Source organism: Elephantulus edwardii, unplaced genomic scaffold (assembly GCF_000299155.1).
Source record: "Elephantulus edwardii isolate Elephantulus edwardi_28Jun2011 unplaced genomic scaffold, EleEdw1.0 scaffold00065, whole genome shotgun sequence".
In the NCBI taxonomy this organism is placed as follows: domain Eukaryota; kingdom Metazoa; phylum Chordata; class Mammalia; order Macroscelidea; family Macroscelididae; genus Elephantulus; species Elephantulus edwardii.
In genome coordinates this window covers 15,049,987-15,071,153 of record NW_006399815.1, presented here as the reverse complement: position 1 = coordinate 15,071,153, position 21,167 = coordinate 15,049,987, and the positions used below count along the sequence as shown (strand labels likewise).

Here is a 21,167-nt window from a genome sequence, read left to right as displayed (position 1 = left end):
ACGATAATGCCGTACTTCAAAAGGAAGAAAAAACATAAAGAATATTATAGATTATAAGGAAGAACAACATAAGTGAGGATGAGAAATTAAAAATTAGGCCACAGAAATCAAAGAAGAAATAGATCAAATAAAATAACATTATAGTACTATGTAGGCTATAAAAGACATGAGAGTTAAAAAAAAATCACAGATAATGTCTTAAGATAATAAAAGGTAAAAAAAATGATGTTTTCTAATTTAAGAATCTAAGATAATAGAAGGTAAATTAAAGGATTTTTTTTATTTAAGAATCAAAAGAGAATGAAGGCCATTAGAGAGCTCCCTATAAATATTGAATAGAGGAAAATGGACTCCATATAATGATAATAGAAATCTACAGAAATGAACACCAGAGAACAAATATTTAAAACTATAATCCAAAAGCTTTTCAAATAGAAAGGTATTTTAAACAAAAGATCACAGGACCAAGAGCAAACATTGTGAGAGATGGAGTAAGGATTGAAGCTGTCAATGATTTCATCTTACTTAGATTAACAATCCACACGCATAGCACCGGCAATCAGGAAATCAGGAGGCATTGCACTGTGCAAGTCTGCTGTCAGGGACCTCTGCAATATGGTGAACAGTAACAATGTCAATTTGAAGACTAATATGCCCCTCAAGCCACGGTCTTCTCGATCACCTGTTATGCATCAGAGAGCTGGGCAATGAATAAGGATGACAGAAGAAGAACTGATGCCTCTGAGTTGTCGTGCTAGAAAAAGACTGTTGAATATCCCATGGACTGCTAATAGAACAAATGGATATGTCTGGGGAAAGTGCTTCCAGAGTGCTCCTTGTAGGCAAAGATGACAATGCTTTTTTTTTCATACTTTGGACATGTAGTTGGCTGGGGCTATGCTCTGTTAAAGTACGCTGTGCTTGGAAAGACGGAGGGTCTGCCAGGGAGAGGAAAACCCCAATGAGATGCACTGGCATAGTAACTTCAGCAAAGACTAGTGTGCCAGAGATGATAAAAGGATGACACGAGATAGGGCAGGGTTTATGTTGGCTGTCCGTAGGGTTCCTATGTATTCAACTCCACGACACCTAACAAGATAATATTCTAGTGAAGGTAGTAAGTATTCTTAGGGAAAGAAAAAGAAATCTACTGGCAGTTCACTAAATGATCATGCTTTAAAAGAAAAATAGGATTAATTTTGTATTAAAGTTTTTCTATAAATGTTTTATGACAGAGGAAATGGACAGACATATGTAATATTACCAAGAGAAGATATTGTGACTGTATTTTGTTGCTGATTACTGGCAAGCTTCTTGCCAGTAGACCACCAGTGCCCCCTATAATATTTTCATTTCTTTAAATGTAAAAGACACTTAGTTATCAACATGCACTAACTAAGAGAAAACTGTTCACCATGGTCTTCTTCCAAAGAACACACTGTTTTAACTGTTGTTGTTATGTGCTACAGAGTCAAAACCAACTCACAGCTGTTGTTATGTGCTATAGAGTCAAAACCAACTCACAACGGACTGTTGAGCAGGTTTTAAGAAGCTGTAAATCCCAAAAGAGGAGACTGTTCATCTTTATCCCACTGAACAGCTGAGGAATGTGAACCTCATGTTAGCAGTACACACTCCTTACCCACTAGGCCATCAGAGCCCTAGGAATCTGCTGCTGTTGTTATTGTGCCATCAAGTAGTACCTAACTCATCAGAGACACTTGAGTGGGTTTTCTGAGGCTGAAATAATGCAAGGGAGGAGATTATCGATCTGGATTCAAATTGCCTGTGGTTAGCTTTGCAGAACAATCCTTTACTATTTGTCTACTAGAGCTCCCTCGGAATCTACTGTTATTGTTGTTATGCACCACTGAGTTAGAATTGACCCTCCAGAAGGTTTTAAGAGGCAGTAAATTGCTTGGAATGAGACTGCCCATCATTCTTCCATGGAGTAGCTGGTGGATTAGAACTATGTGCTTTGGAGTTGGGAGTGAAATTCATTACTCCTAAGCTACAAGAAGAGGAGCTCTAAGCTCTAAGCTACAAGAAGGGGTGGTCTAATGGCAAGAAGCTGCAAAGCAATCCTGAAGGCAAAAGGTTTGAGTCCACCAGCTGTTCCATGGGAGAGGGACGATCAACCTCTTGTCTGATTAACTGCCTCTGAAAGCCCACTAGAGGGTCAGCTAGTGATTGGCTGTAATTCAAAAGTACTCAACAACAACAAGCTAGTAGAGCTTTCTCAGGAACTACTAAAGAGACATACATAGGGAGCAGTGAAGTTCTTGTAAGATATTATCAAGTTGAGTAAGACTCATAATGACCCTATGAACAGACCTGGACTCTGTCCTATATTATCCTTGTCATCTCTGATACATTTGGGCTCACTGCTGCAGTCACTATGTGGGTCCATCTTGTTAGGAGGTCTTCCTGTTTCTCTTATGCTCCACCCTTCCAAGCATAATATCCTTTTCCAAGGAGTAGACTTTCCTAGCAACGTGTTCCAAATACAAACGATGACAGCATCACCATCTTTGCCTACAAGGAGTACTCTTGCTGCACATGTTTTCCAAAACATAATTGTTTGGTTTTTCTGCAGTCCATGACATAGTCCATACTCTTCTCCATCAACACAGTCCAAAGACATCAGTTCTTTTTCTGTCATCCTTATTCACTTTCCAGTTCTCAGACGCACAGCATGTAATTGAAAATACCATTGTTTGAATCAGGAACACCTTAGCCTTCAAACTGACACCATTATTCTTCAATAATTTGGAAATGTCACTGACAGAAGACTTTCCCCATATACTTCATCTTCTGAATGAATGAAGAATGGGAATCTCAGAGCACTTAATTGTGCTCAGGAGAAACCTATACCTAGACCATGAAGATGTTGTGCAAACAGACCAAGGTATCCTTAAATAGAGTATGACTCATAGCAACCCTATGAACAAAAGACCTGAAGCCTTTCTATAACTATCATTGCTTCTCAAAGTTCATAGTTTCCAGAGGCCTGTTATTTATGAAGTGATGCTGCTTCCAAACCTGTCTAAACTGGGAACTCCACCAAATACTGTCCACTGTCCATTACGGCATTTGACACCCCAAGGACACAAGGTTCAGCATCACAGCAACCCCATGTTACCTCAGTACAGACAGAAGAGTCCTGTACCACTTAGAAGAATGATCCCCAAAATATAATAACAATTGACTTTAAGTACAAAGGTCCTCCATGAGGTCTTGTTGATTCTAAACAATAGACCTAAATAAAAAAAACAACCAACATAATATGTTGCTGTTATTGTTGTTGTTGTTGTTACCTTCCACTGAGGCACCTGCAACCCATAGTGACCCTACATACAGTTCTGATTCCTTCCCTATCCTGAGCGAATCTCACTAATTCCAACATACCAATACCCAGTGCCCTAGTTACTGTATCAGTCCATCTCATCCAGGGTCTTCCTCTCCTGAGATATCTCACCACCCTTTCAAACATGATGTCCTACTCAAAGGACCAATCTCTCCCAGCCACATATCCAAAGTATGTGAGACCAAGCTTAAAAATCCTTGCCTCTGTCATCCTTAGTCATTGTCCAGCTCTTTGATGCATAGCATGTAAGTGCAAAACCCAGGATGATTAAGTGCCTTGAATCATGAAAATGTCTTAGTGGGAAGAAGAAATAGGAAAGTAACATCTCTAAGAATATACATTTTACTTTGAAAGATTCTGAAAATGCCATTAATTTCATTTAGTTAAATTATACCCCCCCCACACACACACATTATTACTCCATTTTGTTGCTTACATTAAGCATTTATAGTTTATAGAGTTGGTTTGAGATCTCCGAAGCTAATAGTGGCTACTGTTGTAGTTGTTGTTATATGCTGTCGAATTACCTGTGACCCATAACGCCCCTACGTACTGCAGCACTGAAGCCTGCTCTGTCCTGAGGCAGTTTCATTGAGTGCAACATACCAACCTCCATTGCCCGAATTACTGTATCAATCTATCTCATGTTGTTGTTAAGTCAAGTACGACTCATAGTGACCTTATGAACAAGTGATCTGAACATTTCCTACCCTGTGTCATCCTCACAATCTCTGATACACTCAAGCACATTGTTGTAGTCCCCATGTCAACCCACCTGGCTCAGTCTTTTCCTCTCTTTCACTGACCCTCCACTTTTCCAAGCATGTCAGCCTCCTAGAAATAACCTCTCCTAGCAACATGTCCAAGTATGTGAGATGAAGCTTCATCATCTTTGCTTCTAAGGAGCACTCTGGCTGCACCTTCTCTGGATTCTCATTTTTTAAAAGATATTTTTATTGTAATGTACTAATACCCTTTCTTTAGAAATTGTAATCTTTTAGCAAACTTCTGAAGAATATTCACAGCATGTCTTATGACTTTTCCATTGTGACAGATTGAGAGATTATAAAAGAAGACATTTAAAGTTTTCTTCCAGAGAGAATGTGTGATATATGGTAAAATCAATAGATAGACTGCATGGTCAGTCTCAAAACATTTTAGCAAGAGAGGCTGAATATTGTTAAGTAAAGACATTTGCAAAGCGGTATTGTAAATTTCCCAATTCAAAGGGGAAATAAAATCGTTTACTAATACTATTTGCCAAAAATAATCAGAAATCATGATTTAATAAGATAAGCTTATATGGCTCAGTCAAAGGCGAATCACTCACTCATTTACACTCATTGCCATGAAGTCAGAATCAACTCATAGCTGTTCTTCCTGCAGGTTTCAGAGACTAGAAACTGCACAGGAAGAAACTGTCCGGGGAGCTCTGGTGGCCTAGTGGCAAGACGCTGCACTGCAATCCCAGAGGAACACGGTTCGAATCCACCAGATGCTCTGCCGGAGAAGAAGGCGGAATATCCTCCTGTACCAGTCAGATCTGATTTGACGGTACATGCACACAAAATAAAAAATTAAAAAAAAAAAGAAACTGTCCATCTTTCTCCCAAAAAGCCATTGGTGGATTCAAACTGGCAGAAAGGCTCAGCCTTTGTATTAGTAGCATAATTCTCTGGGGACTATGCCACCAGTGCTACCCTGAAGGCTGTTAGCTCTACGAACAACTTGTGACTAAATGATTAAGAGCCACAAGTAGAACACGATCATGATTTATTCAGTTTCTACTTGTTCTAATTATTCTATAGGTTAATTTTCACAAGAATAAAATGGTATCTGCCTATTGTCCCTACTAAAACTCACTTCCTTGTTGTAATTAATGCTTATTTTTAGGAAGCACTTTGGGAGTTCAGTTGAGAAGGAAGTTAATGAGTATATGGGTATGAACTTTGAGACGACATAATCTCAAATCATTAAACTTTTAATTAATTTTATTACATGTGTGGACTTATAATTTCTTATTTTATCCAAAAGATTCTAGCATGTTATTGTTGATTTGATGTGCACATCATGTATCATTTTCCCAGTTAGATCATCTTTTACAGTGGCTTCTGTTTGCAAAATCTCCCCATTACTCTTTTAGCATTTCTTCTCTTTCTTATAAAAGATGTTCCAGGTTCTCACTGTTCTCTGGAAATGTTTCTTGCCTTCAGTTCTACTTTGCATTAAATCTGAATCATTAAGTTTGTTTTAAATTGTTTTTAGTGTTTGTATAGTTTACATTTTCCTATTCCATGTATGGTCAGTTTTTCTGTTTTTTACATCCTGAATGTAAATATAAGCAACATATAAGGAAGGATATGTTGCAAGGAGGGGCTATTCCTTGGAAAAGGACATGATGCAGTGTCAGCAAAGGAGAGGAAGACCCTCAACCAGTGTATTGATATGGTGACTCCTGCAATGGGCTCCTGTGTATCAGGAAGTGTGAGGACGGCACAGGATAGAACAGGGTTCGGATCTTTTGTTCACAGGGTCACTAAGAGTTGTACTTGACTCGACAGTTCCTAACAAGAAGAAGTATCTTAATGAACTAACTGACAGCAATTGCGTATACAAAAAATTGAAGTCTTGCCCTCTACCATGCCATCTACCATCTGCACTGTATGTAACGTAAGCCCTTTGCTGCAAACCCTCTGTCACACTATCTTGCTGTGTGTCTTCCAGTCTTTCAGAGATTCACCATCTTTCTCAGCATGATGACCTTCTCCAAGGACTGCCTGTCTCCTGAAAACGTGCCCAAACGATGTGAGACAATTCACCAACTTTGCCTCCCAAGGAGCACCCTGATTGTATTTCTTCCAAGACAGACTTGTTTGTTCTTATTGCAATTCATGTTATATTCAACAATCTTCCCCAACATCACAATTTCAAGAAAGCATTCTTTCTTCAGTCTTGCTTATTTATTGTTCAACTTTAATATGATACAAACTAAATGAAAATACTATGACTTAACTCAAGCCAGATGTACCTTAGACTTTCAACTGATATACTTGCTTTTTAAAGCATTTTAAATAAGTTGACAGTTTATTTGCTTAATATAACATTTGATAATTTTAACTGTAGTTTGTTACAAAGCAAATTAATATTCAACCATTTGTTCAACCATATTTGTTCTTCAACATTAATTTCAATATCCATAATAAAATCCATTTTCCCACTTCTTCCCTGTAATTCTGATTCCCATTAACCTTTTATACCACTTTGTGTCTTCCCTTTGTTTAGCAATATTCTGCTGATCATTTTCTTATTAGACAGTGTCATTTCTGTCACCCATCTAAATATGTGTCTATAATCTATTAATTTTACTCCCACTTTGCTCCTGTCCCAAGATGGATTCTGTGTATAAATTTTTCTTTAGGCTTTTAATGGTTTTTGTTGTCATGCCATTGATGAGTCAGAATCAACTCAAAGTTGACCCTCCAATGGGTTTTCAGAGGCTATCAGTCACACAAGAGTAGACTGCCATCTTTCACTGTGTAGTAATTGGTAGATTTGAACCATCTGTCTTTGGGTTGACAGCACAGCTTCTTACCCACTAGGCCACCAGTGATTGCTGTGTGCTGTCAAATTAGAACTAACCCATAACTGATCCTCTAGCAGGTTTTCAGAGGCAGTAAATTACATAGGAGGAGAACATTGATCCTTCTCCAGAGGAGTGGCTCATGCATTCAAACTGGGTGCCCTTTAGATTACAGTGAAGCTTCTTAACATGAGGTCACCAGAACTCCCTTCTAATAGTTACATGTCACTGAGTTGGAGCCAACTCATAACTGAAACTCCAGAAGCTTTTCAGAAGCAGGAAATCACAGGGAAAGAGACTGCCTATCTTCTTCCCACAGAGCAACTGGTAGATTAGAAAAGTATGCCTTCAAGATTACAGCACAGCTTCTTACCACTGGGCTACCAGAGAGAGTTTCATATTAAATATTTCTCCTTTTGTGGATCACCTATTTCACACAGCATAATATCCTCTAGACTCATGCATATTAGGCAGTGTTTTACAAATTCTTTATTTTTTTTAAAATTGCAATGTACCATGGACTGCCAGGAAAACAAACAGATTCATCTTGGAGAGGATTAAACCAAGCTGCTCTTTGGAGGCAAGGATTCTGGGGCTTCGTCTGACATACTTTGGACATGTTGCCAGGAGGGATGGGTCCTTGGAGAGGGACATCATGCTTGGGAGGGTGGAGGGACAGTGCAGGAGGGGAAGACCCTCTATGAGATGGATTGATTCGGTGACTGGGGTAATCGGGATGGGCATGTCAGAGGCAGTGCGGTTGGCGCAGGATAGAGCAGGGTTTAGGGCTGTTGTGCATAGGGTCGCTATGAGTCGGAAACGACTCGACAGCACATAACAACAACAACAACTGTGTTTTATGAATGTATCTTAGTTTCTTTAACCATTTGTCCAGTGATGTGGTAGTTGGGTTATTTCCATCTCTTTGCTAGTGTGAACAGTGCTGAAAAAACATGCCTATGCATGTATCTGTTCAATTTGCAGCTTTTCTTTATTAAGGATACATGTCAAGTAGTGAGATTGTGCAACCAAACAGGATTTCCATTTTCAGCTGTTTAAGGAAGCATCAAATTGTTTTCCACAGTGATTGAACCATTTTACATTCCAGCCATCAGTGTGGGAAATTTTATTCTCTCCACACTCTCTAAACAACCTTTGTTGTCTACTCTCTTACTGAAGTTTGCTCTTGTGCTACTTTATACTAGTGTAGTATTTTGACATATTCTAAAATTCTCCTTCAACTTTCCCTATTACCCAAAGGAAATTCATCCAGAATGTAAAATTATATTGCCTATTATTAGTTTTTTCAGAATATACTTGAGTTCAGATATAAATATAATCACTATATTATTGAATAAATTGTAAACCTAAATCAATAAATTGTATAAACACACTGATGTCACTAAGAGAACTATCCAGCTATATTTCATGCTCTCTAAATTATAAATCATGCAAATTTTTAGATTTTTACCCCGTAAAACAAGTTACATAATAGGCATCTAAAAGACAAACCAAATTAATAAGTAAATGGATATATTACAACTTATTACTAAAGCATCTATAACAATACTTTCCTTTCTGATCCTAAATATCTTGATAGAAGATATCAGTAGTTTTGGTACTTTTCATTCTTATAATATTCAATATTTAAAAGATAGTTGGAAGAACAGACAAAAAAACTTTTTGAACTCCATGATGGTGTTGTTACTAGATACCATGGAGTCAACTACAATTCCTGTATCAACAGATAGAAACGTTGCCCCTTCCTGCACTATCCTCATAAGCTTTGCCATAGTCAAGCTTACTGCTGTAACCCTGTGTCAATCCATCTCACTGACAGTCTTCCTCACTTGCACCGAATGTCTACTTTTTCTATCATGATGCCATTTCCTAAGGACCGGCCCCTCCCAAAAACATGCCCAAAGTATGTGAGAAGTTTCACTATCTTTGCTTCTGGTTGCATTTCCTCCGAGACACCTTTTTTGTTGTTTTGGCAGCGCATGGGATCTCCAATACTCTTCTGCAATACCACAAGCCCAGGGCACCAAGTCCTCTTTAATCTTCCTTAATCATGTTCCAACTTTTGTATGCACAGTGAACAACTGCAAAATACTATGGGTCATATGTTCCTTAGTTTTTAAACTAGCACATCCTTGCTCTTTAGCAATTTGAAGAGATTCTTGACAACTGATTTATACGATGCAATATGGCTTTTGATTTCCTCACTGAAACTACCACAGGAATGATTGTGGATTCAAACAAAATGACGTCATTGACAATGTCAATCATTTCTCCATCTATAATTATTTTACATTTTGGTCTAGTTGTGAGGACTTTTGTTTCACTGATGTTGAAGTGTAATCCACACTGAAGATGATAGCCTTTGATCTCCTTCAGTAAGTGCTTCAAGTCTTCTCCATTTTCTGCAAGTAAGGATGAGTCCTCTTGTTCTCTATAGCTCTACAAATATCTGTATTTTTAATGACATTAGAGCTAACTGAGAACACTTCTTTGTTGGTGAGTCCAGCCTCCACTGGAATTCCAGTAGCAGAATAACCACTGGACATCTAGGACATTGTTATTAGAAACACATTCTACTGTGAGATACTCTAAACGTTAAAATGTTCTTAATACTTCCTCTCTTTCTAATCTTACAATCTTTTTCTTTGCAACTTGAACAACATTAAATAAGTATATTCCCATTTCAACTTGAGAAGTATTATGTAAGTACACTCATTTTAAAAAATATATTAAGCATTATAAGCATTTAAATTGTTTGTACTTCTAAAGATTTCTTTTATTTGCTCTTTCATAGCTCTTCAAGATAGCTGCCATTCTCAAATGCATGTCTTGCTTCTCAATGACCTAATAAACTATAAGGAAAAGTAACACTCGGATTTGCAACCAAAATACAATAGTGGCAAAATCATATTAGGTTGAATCACATGAAATTGCTAATACTCAACCATTTTTGACCTATAAAAATGGCAATTTCAAATGTATCAACATAATAGCATTATCTTGCCTGAAATAAGCACTGAGCATCCATCAGGCATCTTCAGATTGCATTAACTTTTTAACAACTGCCTAACACCATGCTTCATTATTAGTTTAGAGGCTAAATAATTCCCTTAGGTCATTTTTCCATAAACTGCTAGGCTTATGCAATGAATTTTATAGGATGCTACACAGTAAGAATTTACTTACCTGGTTCTTACTAGTTCTGTGACCCTTATAAAAGTTTTATCTTAATCTTGAATCTTATAGAGCTTCCTGTGACCCAGACATGTTACTCAGTGGTTCATAGTTAATGCTTATACCAACTGTGAGCTGGAATCTATTATCAGCATTCTGCTTATTACAGATTAAGAAAAAGAGGCACTGAGAGGTCAAGGGCATGCCCTTAAAGACTACATCATACTTGCTCTCAAAATAAGGAAACTGCCTTTCTCATTATGGTTTTGGACTGCATTATCAAACAAAAATTTTGTGTTCTTTGTTGGTTTGTTGTTTGGGTTTCTTCCTCCCCTGTATGCTGCAAATCCAGTTGGTTGTTAAATATAATGATTTTCTATCGCACTGGCATTTCACTCTATTCTTTCTGACTTTTGAAACTTTGTTGCATTGTCTTTTAACTACTTTTTCTCCTCCTACATCCATCAGTTTCTACAAGCTATATAATTCTGCATCTTCTCATCACTTTTTCAAAATGTACTTCTGTTTTCTATGTCTTAACTTTAAAATGAAAGTGAGGAGGACTTGAAACAGTTTCTGTATAAGATCCAACTCTCTAGCTTTTACTAAAGATTGCCTCTCAAGAACAAGGAAAAAATCCTCACCACTGGACCAACAGATGACATCATGACAAATACTGAAAATGAATTATTTCATCTTATTTGGATCCATAATAAATATACTTAGCACCAGTTAGATTGATCTTGGCAGAAAGCAGAGAAGACCAGAACAATATATATCTGTGCTTCATTGAGTATGCAAAGGCTTTTTGACTGTGTGGATCACAAGCTATGGCTGACTCTGAGAAGAATGGGAATCCAGGATTGGTGGAAATGTCATCAACAACCTACGTTATGCAGATGACACAAGCCTGCTTGCTGAAACTGAGGAGGACCTGAAGAGTTTGCTGCAGAAGGTCAAGGACTGCAGTCTTCAATATGGATTGAAGCTCAATATCAAGAAAACAAAGATTCTCACCACTGGGCCAACTGGCAGCATCAGTATGGATGATGAAGAGATTGAGATAGTTAACAGTTTTAGTTTACTTGGTTCTACAGTCAACACTCTTGGTAACAGCAGCCAGGAAATCAAGAGATGAATTGCATTGGGAAAGTCAGCTGTGAGGGACCTCTCAAGAGTACTGAAGAGCAATGACATCAGGCTGGAGACTAAGGTGTGCCTGATCTGAGCTACAGTCTGCAATTACGTGCTATGCATCAGAGAGTCGGACAGTGAATAGGGATGATATAAAGAGAATTGATGCCTTTGAGCTGTGGTGCTGGAGAAGAGTGTTGAATATACCATGGACTGCTAGGAGAAAAAACAGGTTTGTCCTGGAGAGGGTGAAGCCAGAATGCTCCTTGGAGTCAAGGATTCTAAAGCTTCGTCTGACACACTTTGGGCATGTTGCAAGGAGGGACTGGTCCTTGGAGAGGGACATCATGTTTGGCAGTGTGGAGGAACGGCACAGGAGAAGAAGACCCTCGAGATGGATGGATTCTGTGAGTGGAGTGGTGGGAATGAGTGTGTTTGAGATGGCGAGGTTGGCACAGGATAGAACGGTGTTTAGGGCTCTTGTACATAGGGTCGCTATGAGTTGCAAGCGACTCAACGGCACATAACAACAATAACTAGCAGTCAGGGAATCAGGAGATATACTGACAAAGTCTGCAGTCAGGGAGCTCTCCCAAATTACTGAGGAGCAATGATGTTAGTTAAGGGCTATGATGCACCTGATTGAGACCATGGTCTTTTCCAATCACTTGCTCTGCATCTGAGAGTTGGACATACTGAATAAGGATGACAGAAGAAAAAGTGATGCCTTTGAGTTGTGCTGTTGGAGGAGCATGCTGAATGTCCTATGAACTGCCAAAAGAACAAACAAATATGTCTATAAGAAGGTCAAGAGCCAGACTGCTCCTTTGAAGCAAGGATGAAGAAGCTTAGTCTCTCATACTTGGAGCATATTGCTAGGAGGGGCTATTCCTTGGAGAAGGACATCATGCTTGGAAAGGTGGAGGAATGGTGAAGAATGATCCTCAACTGTGGACTGACACAGTGACTGCAGCAACAGGCCCTAGTGTGTCTGAGACTGTGAGGCTGTCACCAGACAGGACAGGGTTCAGATCTGTTTTTCATATGGTCGCTATGTTGTCACTCAACTTGACACCACCTGAAAGCAACAATTATTTGGGGTTTTTTCTTTGAAATCAAGCTTAGGAAAATGCTAACAAATTCCCAAGGAAAGATTTCTATCATTTCTTCCCATTAGTAAAAGCATTATATAAAGATGCAATGAGACAAGTATTCTACATTTCAGAGTACAGAGAGAACAGGAAGTACAGAGAACAGGGAGAGCAGCACAGCCAAATGACCTGCACTGAAATCTACATGGGCACTAACAGCTGGGTTACTCCAGAGAAGTCGTCAAATATTTCTGTCCTTCTGCTGAAACTCAAGTGTAAAATAAAGAATTTAATAATTGTTGTTGCTATGTGCCATCAAGTTGCCTGTTATTCATAGTGACCCTATGTATAACAGCTCTGAACCCTGCTCTATCCTGAGCCAACATCATTGTCTCTGGCACATCTATCGCCATTACCCCAGTTACTGTGTCAATCCATCTCATCCAGGGTCTTCCTTTCCTGAGCAGTCCCTCTACTCTTCTGAGCATGATTTCCTTCCACAAGGAGAATATAGCAATATGCCTAAAGCATGGGAGATGGAGCTTCAAATTCCTAGCCTTCAAGGAGAAACTTGGTTTCACTCTCTCCAAGACCTGTTTGTTCTTTTGGCGGCCCATGGCATGTTCAATACTCTCTCCAGCACCACAGCTCAAAGGCATAGATTCTTCTGTCTTCCTCAGTCACTGTCCAGCTCTCTGATACACAGCAAGTGATTGTGAAAACTATGGCTTGAATCAGATGATTAAAAACTGACATCTTTAATTCCCAGTACTCTGGAGAGGTCCCTGACCACAGATTTTCCAAATGCAATTCATCTTTTGATTCCCTGACTGCTGATGCCAAGAGTGTTGATTGTGGAGCCAAGCAAGCTGAAATTGTTAACAACCTCAATCTCTTTCCCGCCTTAGTCAACAAATACTTAGTGATTAGAACAGAAGTTACTCATTAGTATTGTTAAATATCTTATTTTTTAGATAAAATTATATGTTAATGTTGTGTACCGTCGAGTCAAAACCAATCTATAGCTGAGCCTCCGGTAGGTTTTTAGAGGCAGTTAATCGAATAAGAGAAGAGTGCCCGCTCTTCTCTTACAGAACAGCTGGTGGATTCAAACCATATGCCTTTGGTATTGCTGCACAGCTTTATACCAATAGGCCACCAGAGCTCCCGCCCTTAAATTATACAAATACTTTAAATTTTGTTCCATAGGCTAAAAAATATTCCATACTGTAGGCAAACAAAAGATTTATATGAGCCTATCTTCTAAAACAGTTAACAAATTTCAAATGGTCAACATCCAATAAAAATGAGCTCACATAATACTGATTAAGTTATAAAATGTTTTACATTGTCTTTCCTCATACTTCCCCTTTCTAATGAAGATTCCAATCTCTTCATCATTAGAGATTTGTATTAGCCCAGATACCTGGTCCTGTTTCCTCAAATGTTTATCTTGATTCCTCTGTTCTTGGTGGCAGAACAATCTACATTCAGGAATCAAATGACAAAAAATGTGCTTCTTTGAAACCTAGGAATCTGGGTAGCTCTACCCTTTTAGAACCAAGACCTGTTGGCCTTATCTTCTGAAGCAGAAGAAGTTCTGTTTTATCTAGGATACTTGTCCTCAGTTTGTACAACAGAATTTTTCAAATATTTTAAGATATATTTCCATTTGCAGCAGTTGATTTCAACTGCATCTCTTTCCTCTCACAATTTTGCTATAAACAGTAAGGAGAAACCACATGGCCCATTAAGAAGTTGCTTAGAAATCTCATTGGTCAGATATCTAAGCTTGTCAATGAAAGCTCTACTTTCTACCAAACATGTGAACATAAGTTAGATAAGTTATTATCCACTGCATAAAACAGTGCTTTTCCCAATGGTGGCATTACCGTATGCTCTCAAGTCAGAACTGATTTGTAGATGACCCTCCAGTGGAGTAGATGATCCATCTTTCTTCCTCAGAGCTGCTGGTGGATTCGATATTAAGACTAATGTTAGATGGAATGTCTATCTGTGTTTCATTGACTATGCAAAGGCATTTGACTACGTGGATCACAACAAACTATGGCTAACTTTGAAAAGAAGGGGAATCTCAGAATACTTAATTGTGCTTATGTGAAACCTATACTTGGACCAGGAGGCAGTCATCAGAACAGAGCAAAGAAACACTGCATGGTTCAAAATTGGGAAGGGTGTACACCATGGATGTGTCCTATAGCCATACTTTTCAATATATAGGGAGAACAGATTATACAAGAGGCAGGGCTCTATTAGGAGAAATGTGGTATTAGGATTGGAGGAAGACTCATCAACCGTACAACCCTGCTTGCTGAAACTGAGGAGGCCCTGAAGCGATTGTTTCAGAGGGTCAAGGACTACAGTCTTCAATATGGATTGAAGTTCAACATCAAGAAAACAAAGATTCTCACCACTGGGCAAACTGGCAGCACCATGATAAATGATGAAGAAATTGAGATTGCTAACAGCTTTAGTTTGCTTGGCTCTACAATCAACAGTCTTGGTACAGAAGCCAGGAAATCAATAGACAAATTGCTTTGGGAAAGTCTACTGTCAGAGACCTCTCCAAAGTACCAAAGAGCAATGATGTCAGTCTGGAGACTAAGCTGCTCTTGATTCAGGCCATGGTCTTTGCAAGTACTTGTTATGAATCAGAGAGCTGGACAATGACTAGGGATAATAGAAAGAGAATTGACAACTTTGAGCTGTGGTGCTGTTGAAGAGTACTGAATATACCATGGACTGCTAGGAGAAAAAACACAGTCATCCTAGAGAAGGTAAGACTAGGCTGTTCCTTGGAGGCAAGCATTCTGAAGCTTCATCTGACATACTTTGGACTTACTGCAAGGCAGGATCCACCCTTGGAGAGGGATGTCATGCTGAGGAGGGTAGAGGGATAGCACAAATGAGAAAGACCCTCAATGAGATGGACTTATTCAGTGACTGGGGTAGGTGGTAGGTGTGTCAGTGACAATAAGATTGGTATAGGGAAGACCAACATAGGGTCGTTATAAGTTGCAGGTGACTCAAAAGCATATGACAAAAAAAAAAAGCATATGACAACAAAAATCACCTTCGAGTTGGCAGAGAAACTCCTTACCACTAGGCCAGCAGAGTTTTTTTTTTTTTTACAGAGGTTTTGGATTTCCATTCATTCATTGCCGCAATTTTCTCCCTGCCCACCCCTCCCCACCAGCTCGCTTCCCCCTCCAAAAAGAGAGAAAAAAAAATTCCTTCATTAGTATACAATTCCTATGTCACTTCCCCCCACCCCCCACCTGCTAATCTCCAAAATTCTCCAGGTATGGTCCTTTACTTCTCTCAGAGGACAACAGACATCTCCTTTGGCCTGTTTTGTGCCCAAAGAATTCCAAGAAACAGATAGCATTCTTTCCTTTTATTTTTTTCTCTGTCTCTTTAAGCCTAAACTGATAGGTTTTCTGCTATGGTCATTGGTCAGATCCATCAGTCATAGCCTTAATCTCTTTATAGAAATACTGTATCACATCCTTAGTAAAAATTCTAAAATAATCCTTAGTTTGTATGGCAGAATTTTCCAAATGTTTAAGTATGTTTCTATTTTGTACAGTTTAATTTTAAGTTCATCTCTTTCTGTTCATAGCTTTAGATATAAACAGTAAAGAGAAATTACGTAGCCCCTTCAAGATCTTGCTTAGAAATCTCAGTGACTAGATATCCAAGCATCACTCAAGAGTTTTACTTTCCACCAAGCATTTGAACATAATCCAGAAAAGTTCAATGTCATTGTATAAAATAAATCACTATTCTTCTTCCATTGACCAATCAATCACATTCATTTTTTTAAATTCACCATAATCATTTAACACTTATCTTTAGCAACCTTATGATGCATGCACCATCTGTATTCCTTAAGAAACTAACTCAATACTGCTAGTTCTCAATCCTTAACAATTGCCTTTGTTGTTGTTATGTGCCATCGAATCACATGATACATGATACTGTTAATCCATCTCATCTAGGACCTTCATCTCCCGTACTGTCCCTCTTTACAAAGTATGATGTCCTTCTACAAGGACTGGTCCCTCCTGGCCATGGGCCCAATGTATGTGGAATGGAGCTTAGAAATCCTTGCCAAGTTTCATCTTTTTCAGGACAGACCCATTGGCTTTATTGGCAGTCCACAGTATGTTCAATACTCTTCTCCAGCTCCAAACCTCAAAGTCATCAATCAATCCTTCCTCTATCATCCCTTTACACTGTCCAGCTCTATGATGCATAGTAAATAACTGTGAAGACCATGGCTTGGCTCAGGCACCCCTTAGTCTCTAGACTGACAGTATTGCTCCTGAGTACTTCGGAGAGGTCCTTGACAGCACCAAGAGAGTTAACTGTGGAGCAAAACAAGCTGAAGCTGTTAACAATCTCAATCTCTTCTCTATCATGATGCTGCCCACTGGCCCAGTGGTGAGAATTTTTGTCTTCTTGATGCTGAGCTTCAGTCCATATTGAAGGCTGCAGTCCTTGACCTTCTGGAGCAAATGCCTCAGGTCCTCCTCCGTTTCAGCAGCAAGGTAGCATTCATAATTTCACCAACAGTCACTCCAAGGCAATCTAGGCATTTACTATTACATATCTTAAAGTTTTCTAGCCATTTTTTATCTAATTCCAAAATCATTTCCACATTCTAGATGTTTGTTGAGAGTGGAACCCTATTCTTCATCATCAAATTCTTTGTTATCTAGTTCTGCTGTGACAGAAATATCTCAAGTTGATAGTTTTAACTAACAAATTTCTTTTCTTACAGTTAAGGAAGCAGTCAGTATGGTGCAGGGAAGAGCCAGGATTTTTCTCTGTCAATTCTAGAAAAAAAGTCCTTGTTTCTTCTCCACAATCTAAAGCAATCTAAGTAATCTAAAGTAATCTAAGCAGTATAGTAGCTCTCCCTTGATCTGTCCTTTCCAAATGCCTTTTTAATTTTTTATCTTCCTTAAGAAATTGACTTAAAGACACACCCTATACTAATCCTTTTATTACCATTACCAAGACAAAAAATTTCCCAATGTGATTAAAGCCACGGGAAAGCAGTTAAGACTTTTAACATATATTTTGGGGGACAAATTAAGCCCACCAAAATAACCAAAATGATCAGGTAGCTGAAAGAAGCAGAGAAACAAGGGAAAGAAGCAAGGATCCAAGCAAGAAAATGCTGTAATATGGCAGACAAAGGATAGTTTGACCATGAATAAGAAAGTGGCTTATCAGAGAATATTTTTCAAAACCAATTTATATAATTAGATAACTAATCAAATGAAGATGAAACAAGAAAAAAATCAAGAAAGTTTGCAAAAATGACAGCCTGAAATATCAGATGATGTTATTTACCATATTTGGAGCAAAAAGAGGCATACAGATGATGAATTTACACTAGAATATGTAAGACAAGTATGTAAGATAAGTCTGTGAACCAAAAACTCAACTATTGCCGTCAAATCAGTTCATGCTCCTGGTGACCCCACATGTATCAAAGTAAATCTTACTCCACAAAAAACAGCTGTAAGTTTTCTTCCTTTTTTCTGCAGTATCATTGCATTGGTTTGAAATGCAAGTCATTTGGGCCTTATACTTAATGCGCAGAAATAGGCAGATATGAGAAAATGGTACACTCTACTGTACTACCTACTGGCCCACAGAAAAACACAGGAAAATCATAACTGATTTCCTGTGGATCTCATGTTTTACTGACTACACAAAGGCATTTATTTGACTGTGTGAATCATAACAAATTATGGCTAACACTGAGAAAAATGGGAAGCCCAGAACACTTGTGTTCATGTGAAATCTATACATAGACCAAGAAGCTGCTGAGCAAACAGCAAGGGCACACCACATGGTTTAAAATTAAGAAAGGAATGCATCAGAGTTGCATCCTCTCTCCATACCTATTCATTTTGTATTGTTGTTGTTGTTGGCTACCATCAAGTCAGAACTGACCCCCATCCAGAAGGTTTTCTGAGACAGTTTTAATAGCACAGAAGGAGACTGACTGCCCATCTTTCTCCTACAGACCAGCTGTTGGATTTGAGCTGTGTGCCTTCAGTACTGGAGCACAGTTCCTTACCATTAGGCTACCAAAGGATAACAGACCATCACTGAGAGAGATTGACACAGTGACTGCAGTAATGGGCTTGAGTATGGCAGAGACTAGGAGAACGGCCCAGAATAGGACAAGGTTCAGATCTGTTGTTCATAGGGTTTCTATGAATTGTATTCAACTCAATGGCATCTAACAATGACAACAATTGCTCTACACTCTCAATAGTGAAACATTTTTTAATTGTCTTTCCTCTATTTTTCTAAAGTACACCAGATCCAGGCCATGGTCTTCACAATTACTTGCTATGCATCAGAAAGCTGGACAATGACTAAGGATGACAGAGGAAGAATTGATGCCTTTGAGTTGTGGTGCTGGAGCAGAGTCTTGAACATACCATGGACCATCAAGAAAACAAAAAGGTCTGTCTTGGAGAGGGTTAAACTAAGTTTCTCCTTGGAAGCTAGGATTTTGAAGATTTGTTTCACATACTTTGGGCACATGGCCAGGAGGGACCAGTCCTTGGAGAAGGACATCATGCTCAGAGGGTGGACAGAGCACAGGAGACGAAGACCCCAGATGAGATGGATTGAATCCGTAACTGGGGCAATGGTGGTAGGTGTATCAGAACTAGTGAAACAGGCTCAGGACAGGTCAGGCTTCAGAGCTATTGTGCATAGGGTTGCCCTGAGTTGTAGGAGACTTGAAAGCACAGAACAACAATCTCTAATAGCACACAGTGGTAAACTGGCAGGCTGCAAAATAATCTGTGGCAACAAATTGCATGAATCTCACTAAGTCACAGAGAAATCTAGTCAGAAGTCACAATCATACATCATCAATACACTAACTTCCTGAGATAACTGGCAACCAAGCAGATGGAAGAGTCTCTTATTTTAATATTTCCTTCCAACCCCACAGGACTCAGTTTTGAATTTAAATGTAGATACGGGGAAAAAATGAAAATAATTCTACTTTGCTTTTGCTTTTGCAGCTTTTTGCTACTTAGCTTTATTCAACAAAATATTCAGAAATTGAAATTGTATTTTATTTTCACTTACTAAGTTACTAACTTTTAAAAAAGCAAGTGATATCTTACATAAAGCACCAAACAAAAAATCTTTTCAAGTATTTATGACAATCACTACTTGGCCTCTATAAGTAAGAAAAACTTTATAGACTTAGATTACACAGGTAATCAGGTCAACTGGATTATAAAACATTAAATTTACCTCTGAAGAAATACAAATTTAAAATACAGAATATTTTACAGGAATGACATCAATCTACCAAACATTCAGAATTATCAAAGATAAAATATGAGTTCAGTCTTTGGATTGAAAACCATATGAAAGAACTAAAAACTATAAAGTATCCTTTGGATCAAATTATAATGTATCTTCCAGTACAGTGATGTTTTAAATTTTTTTTTAATTCTTACCTCCCTCCATTCTTTATTTCCAACTCCTTGAACATATAAGACACAAACTACAAAAGATGAAAAGAATATATTCATACATTTATCATTTATTTTATAAACACTAAATGCAATATTTTGTACATATATCATGTAATTGGCCTTCTTCAGCTATCTAAAGAACATAAAGATTAATATATAGTCCCTACTCTTACCCTTGTAAGACTAATTATCAAATGATTCAAAATTATTATAAAGAAACAGAAAACAAAACTTATTCAGTCTTAAGGGCTCATGGAAATGGGCAAATAAATCTAAATGAATTGCCAACACTTTCATCTACATGATGTTACAAATTTAAATAAATATAAAAGTTTTTAAGTACTTCAATGTATTAGTAGGCATAATTCCTAACAAAATTACAGCGCTCAAAGCCATCAAAATTGGGAGACCCTGGGTTTTCTGGTGACTTGTTTTTATGTGTTGTTGAGTCACAAATGACTCATAAGGACCATAAGAGCAAAAGTCCTGAACCCTGTTGTATAATTAACATCATTTCTCCAAGTTCATAGAGTTTCTAGAGGCAATCTATTTCAGAAGTAGATGCCACTCCTGCTTCTAAACTTGTTTTAATCTGCAAGCTCCACCAAACACTGTACACCATGGGTAAACATTATCACATTTGACACATAAGTGTCACAGTATTTACTATGACAGAAATCATAAGTTACCTCTGTAAAGCAAATTTGCAGACCAGTGTTATACCACTGTTTGACCAAAAACAAATAAAACCAGGCCCAAGGGCCACAAGTCAGAGGGTCCAACTGCCTTTTTGAGTTTTCTGGTGACTATGTAATTTAAAATTATGGCCAACTAAATTTTTAGTGACTAAATAACTTAAAATAATTATGTGTCATATACAATTTCTACTAATAGCCTATGAAGTTTTTCATTTCAAAGTAAATTCCATATTCAGAGTTATCTCACTCTCATCTTATTCTCAAAGTGATAAGCAATTCCCTCTTTAGCCAAAGCACCAGCAAAGTAGAAGACTGAGCAAGACTTGGGACCATCCCTTTTCTAGTGCTCTGAGTTTTAAGACAAATACTTAAGCAATAATGATGAGATTTATACTATACTTGCAAAAATAAAGTAGGTAAATCAAGTAAATTACTTTTAAAAGCAATTTATACTTACTTGGATCAGATTTTGAAAATGTATCTCTGTCCAGAAGATTTCTGTTGAATAAAACAGAAAATGCATAAGAATAAGGTCAAAATGTACTTTTA

The 21,167-nt window shown here is 38.1% G+C and overlaps 1 protein-coding gene across 1 annotated transcript in view; it reads right to left on the bottom strand.

Annotated features, from left to right (window-relative positions):
• Positions 1 to 21,167, bottom strand: part of CPNE8 (copine VIII) — a 400,491-nt gene that overhangs the window by 303,109 nt on the left and 76,215 nt on the right. Inside the window, exons 2-3 of the mRNA XM_006888207.1 lie at positions 21,076 to 21,116; positions 19,903 to 19,949 (exon numbers count right to left, since the gene is read on the bottom strand). Of these exons, the coding sequence (XP_006888269.1) occupies positions 19,903 to 19,949; positions 21,076 to 21,116 (88 nt within the window). The remainder of the gene's footprint in view (positions 1 to 19,902; positions 19,950 to 21,075; positions 21,117 to 21,167) is intronic.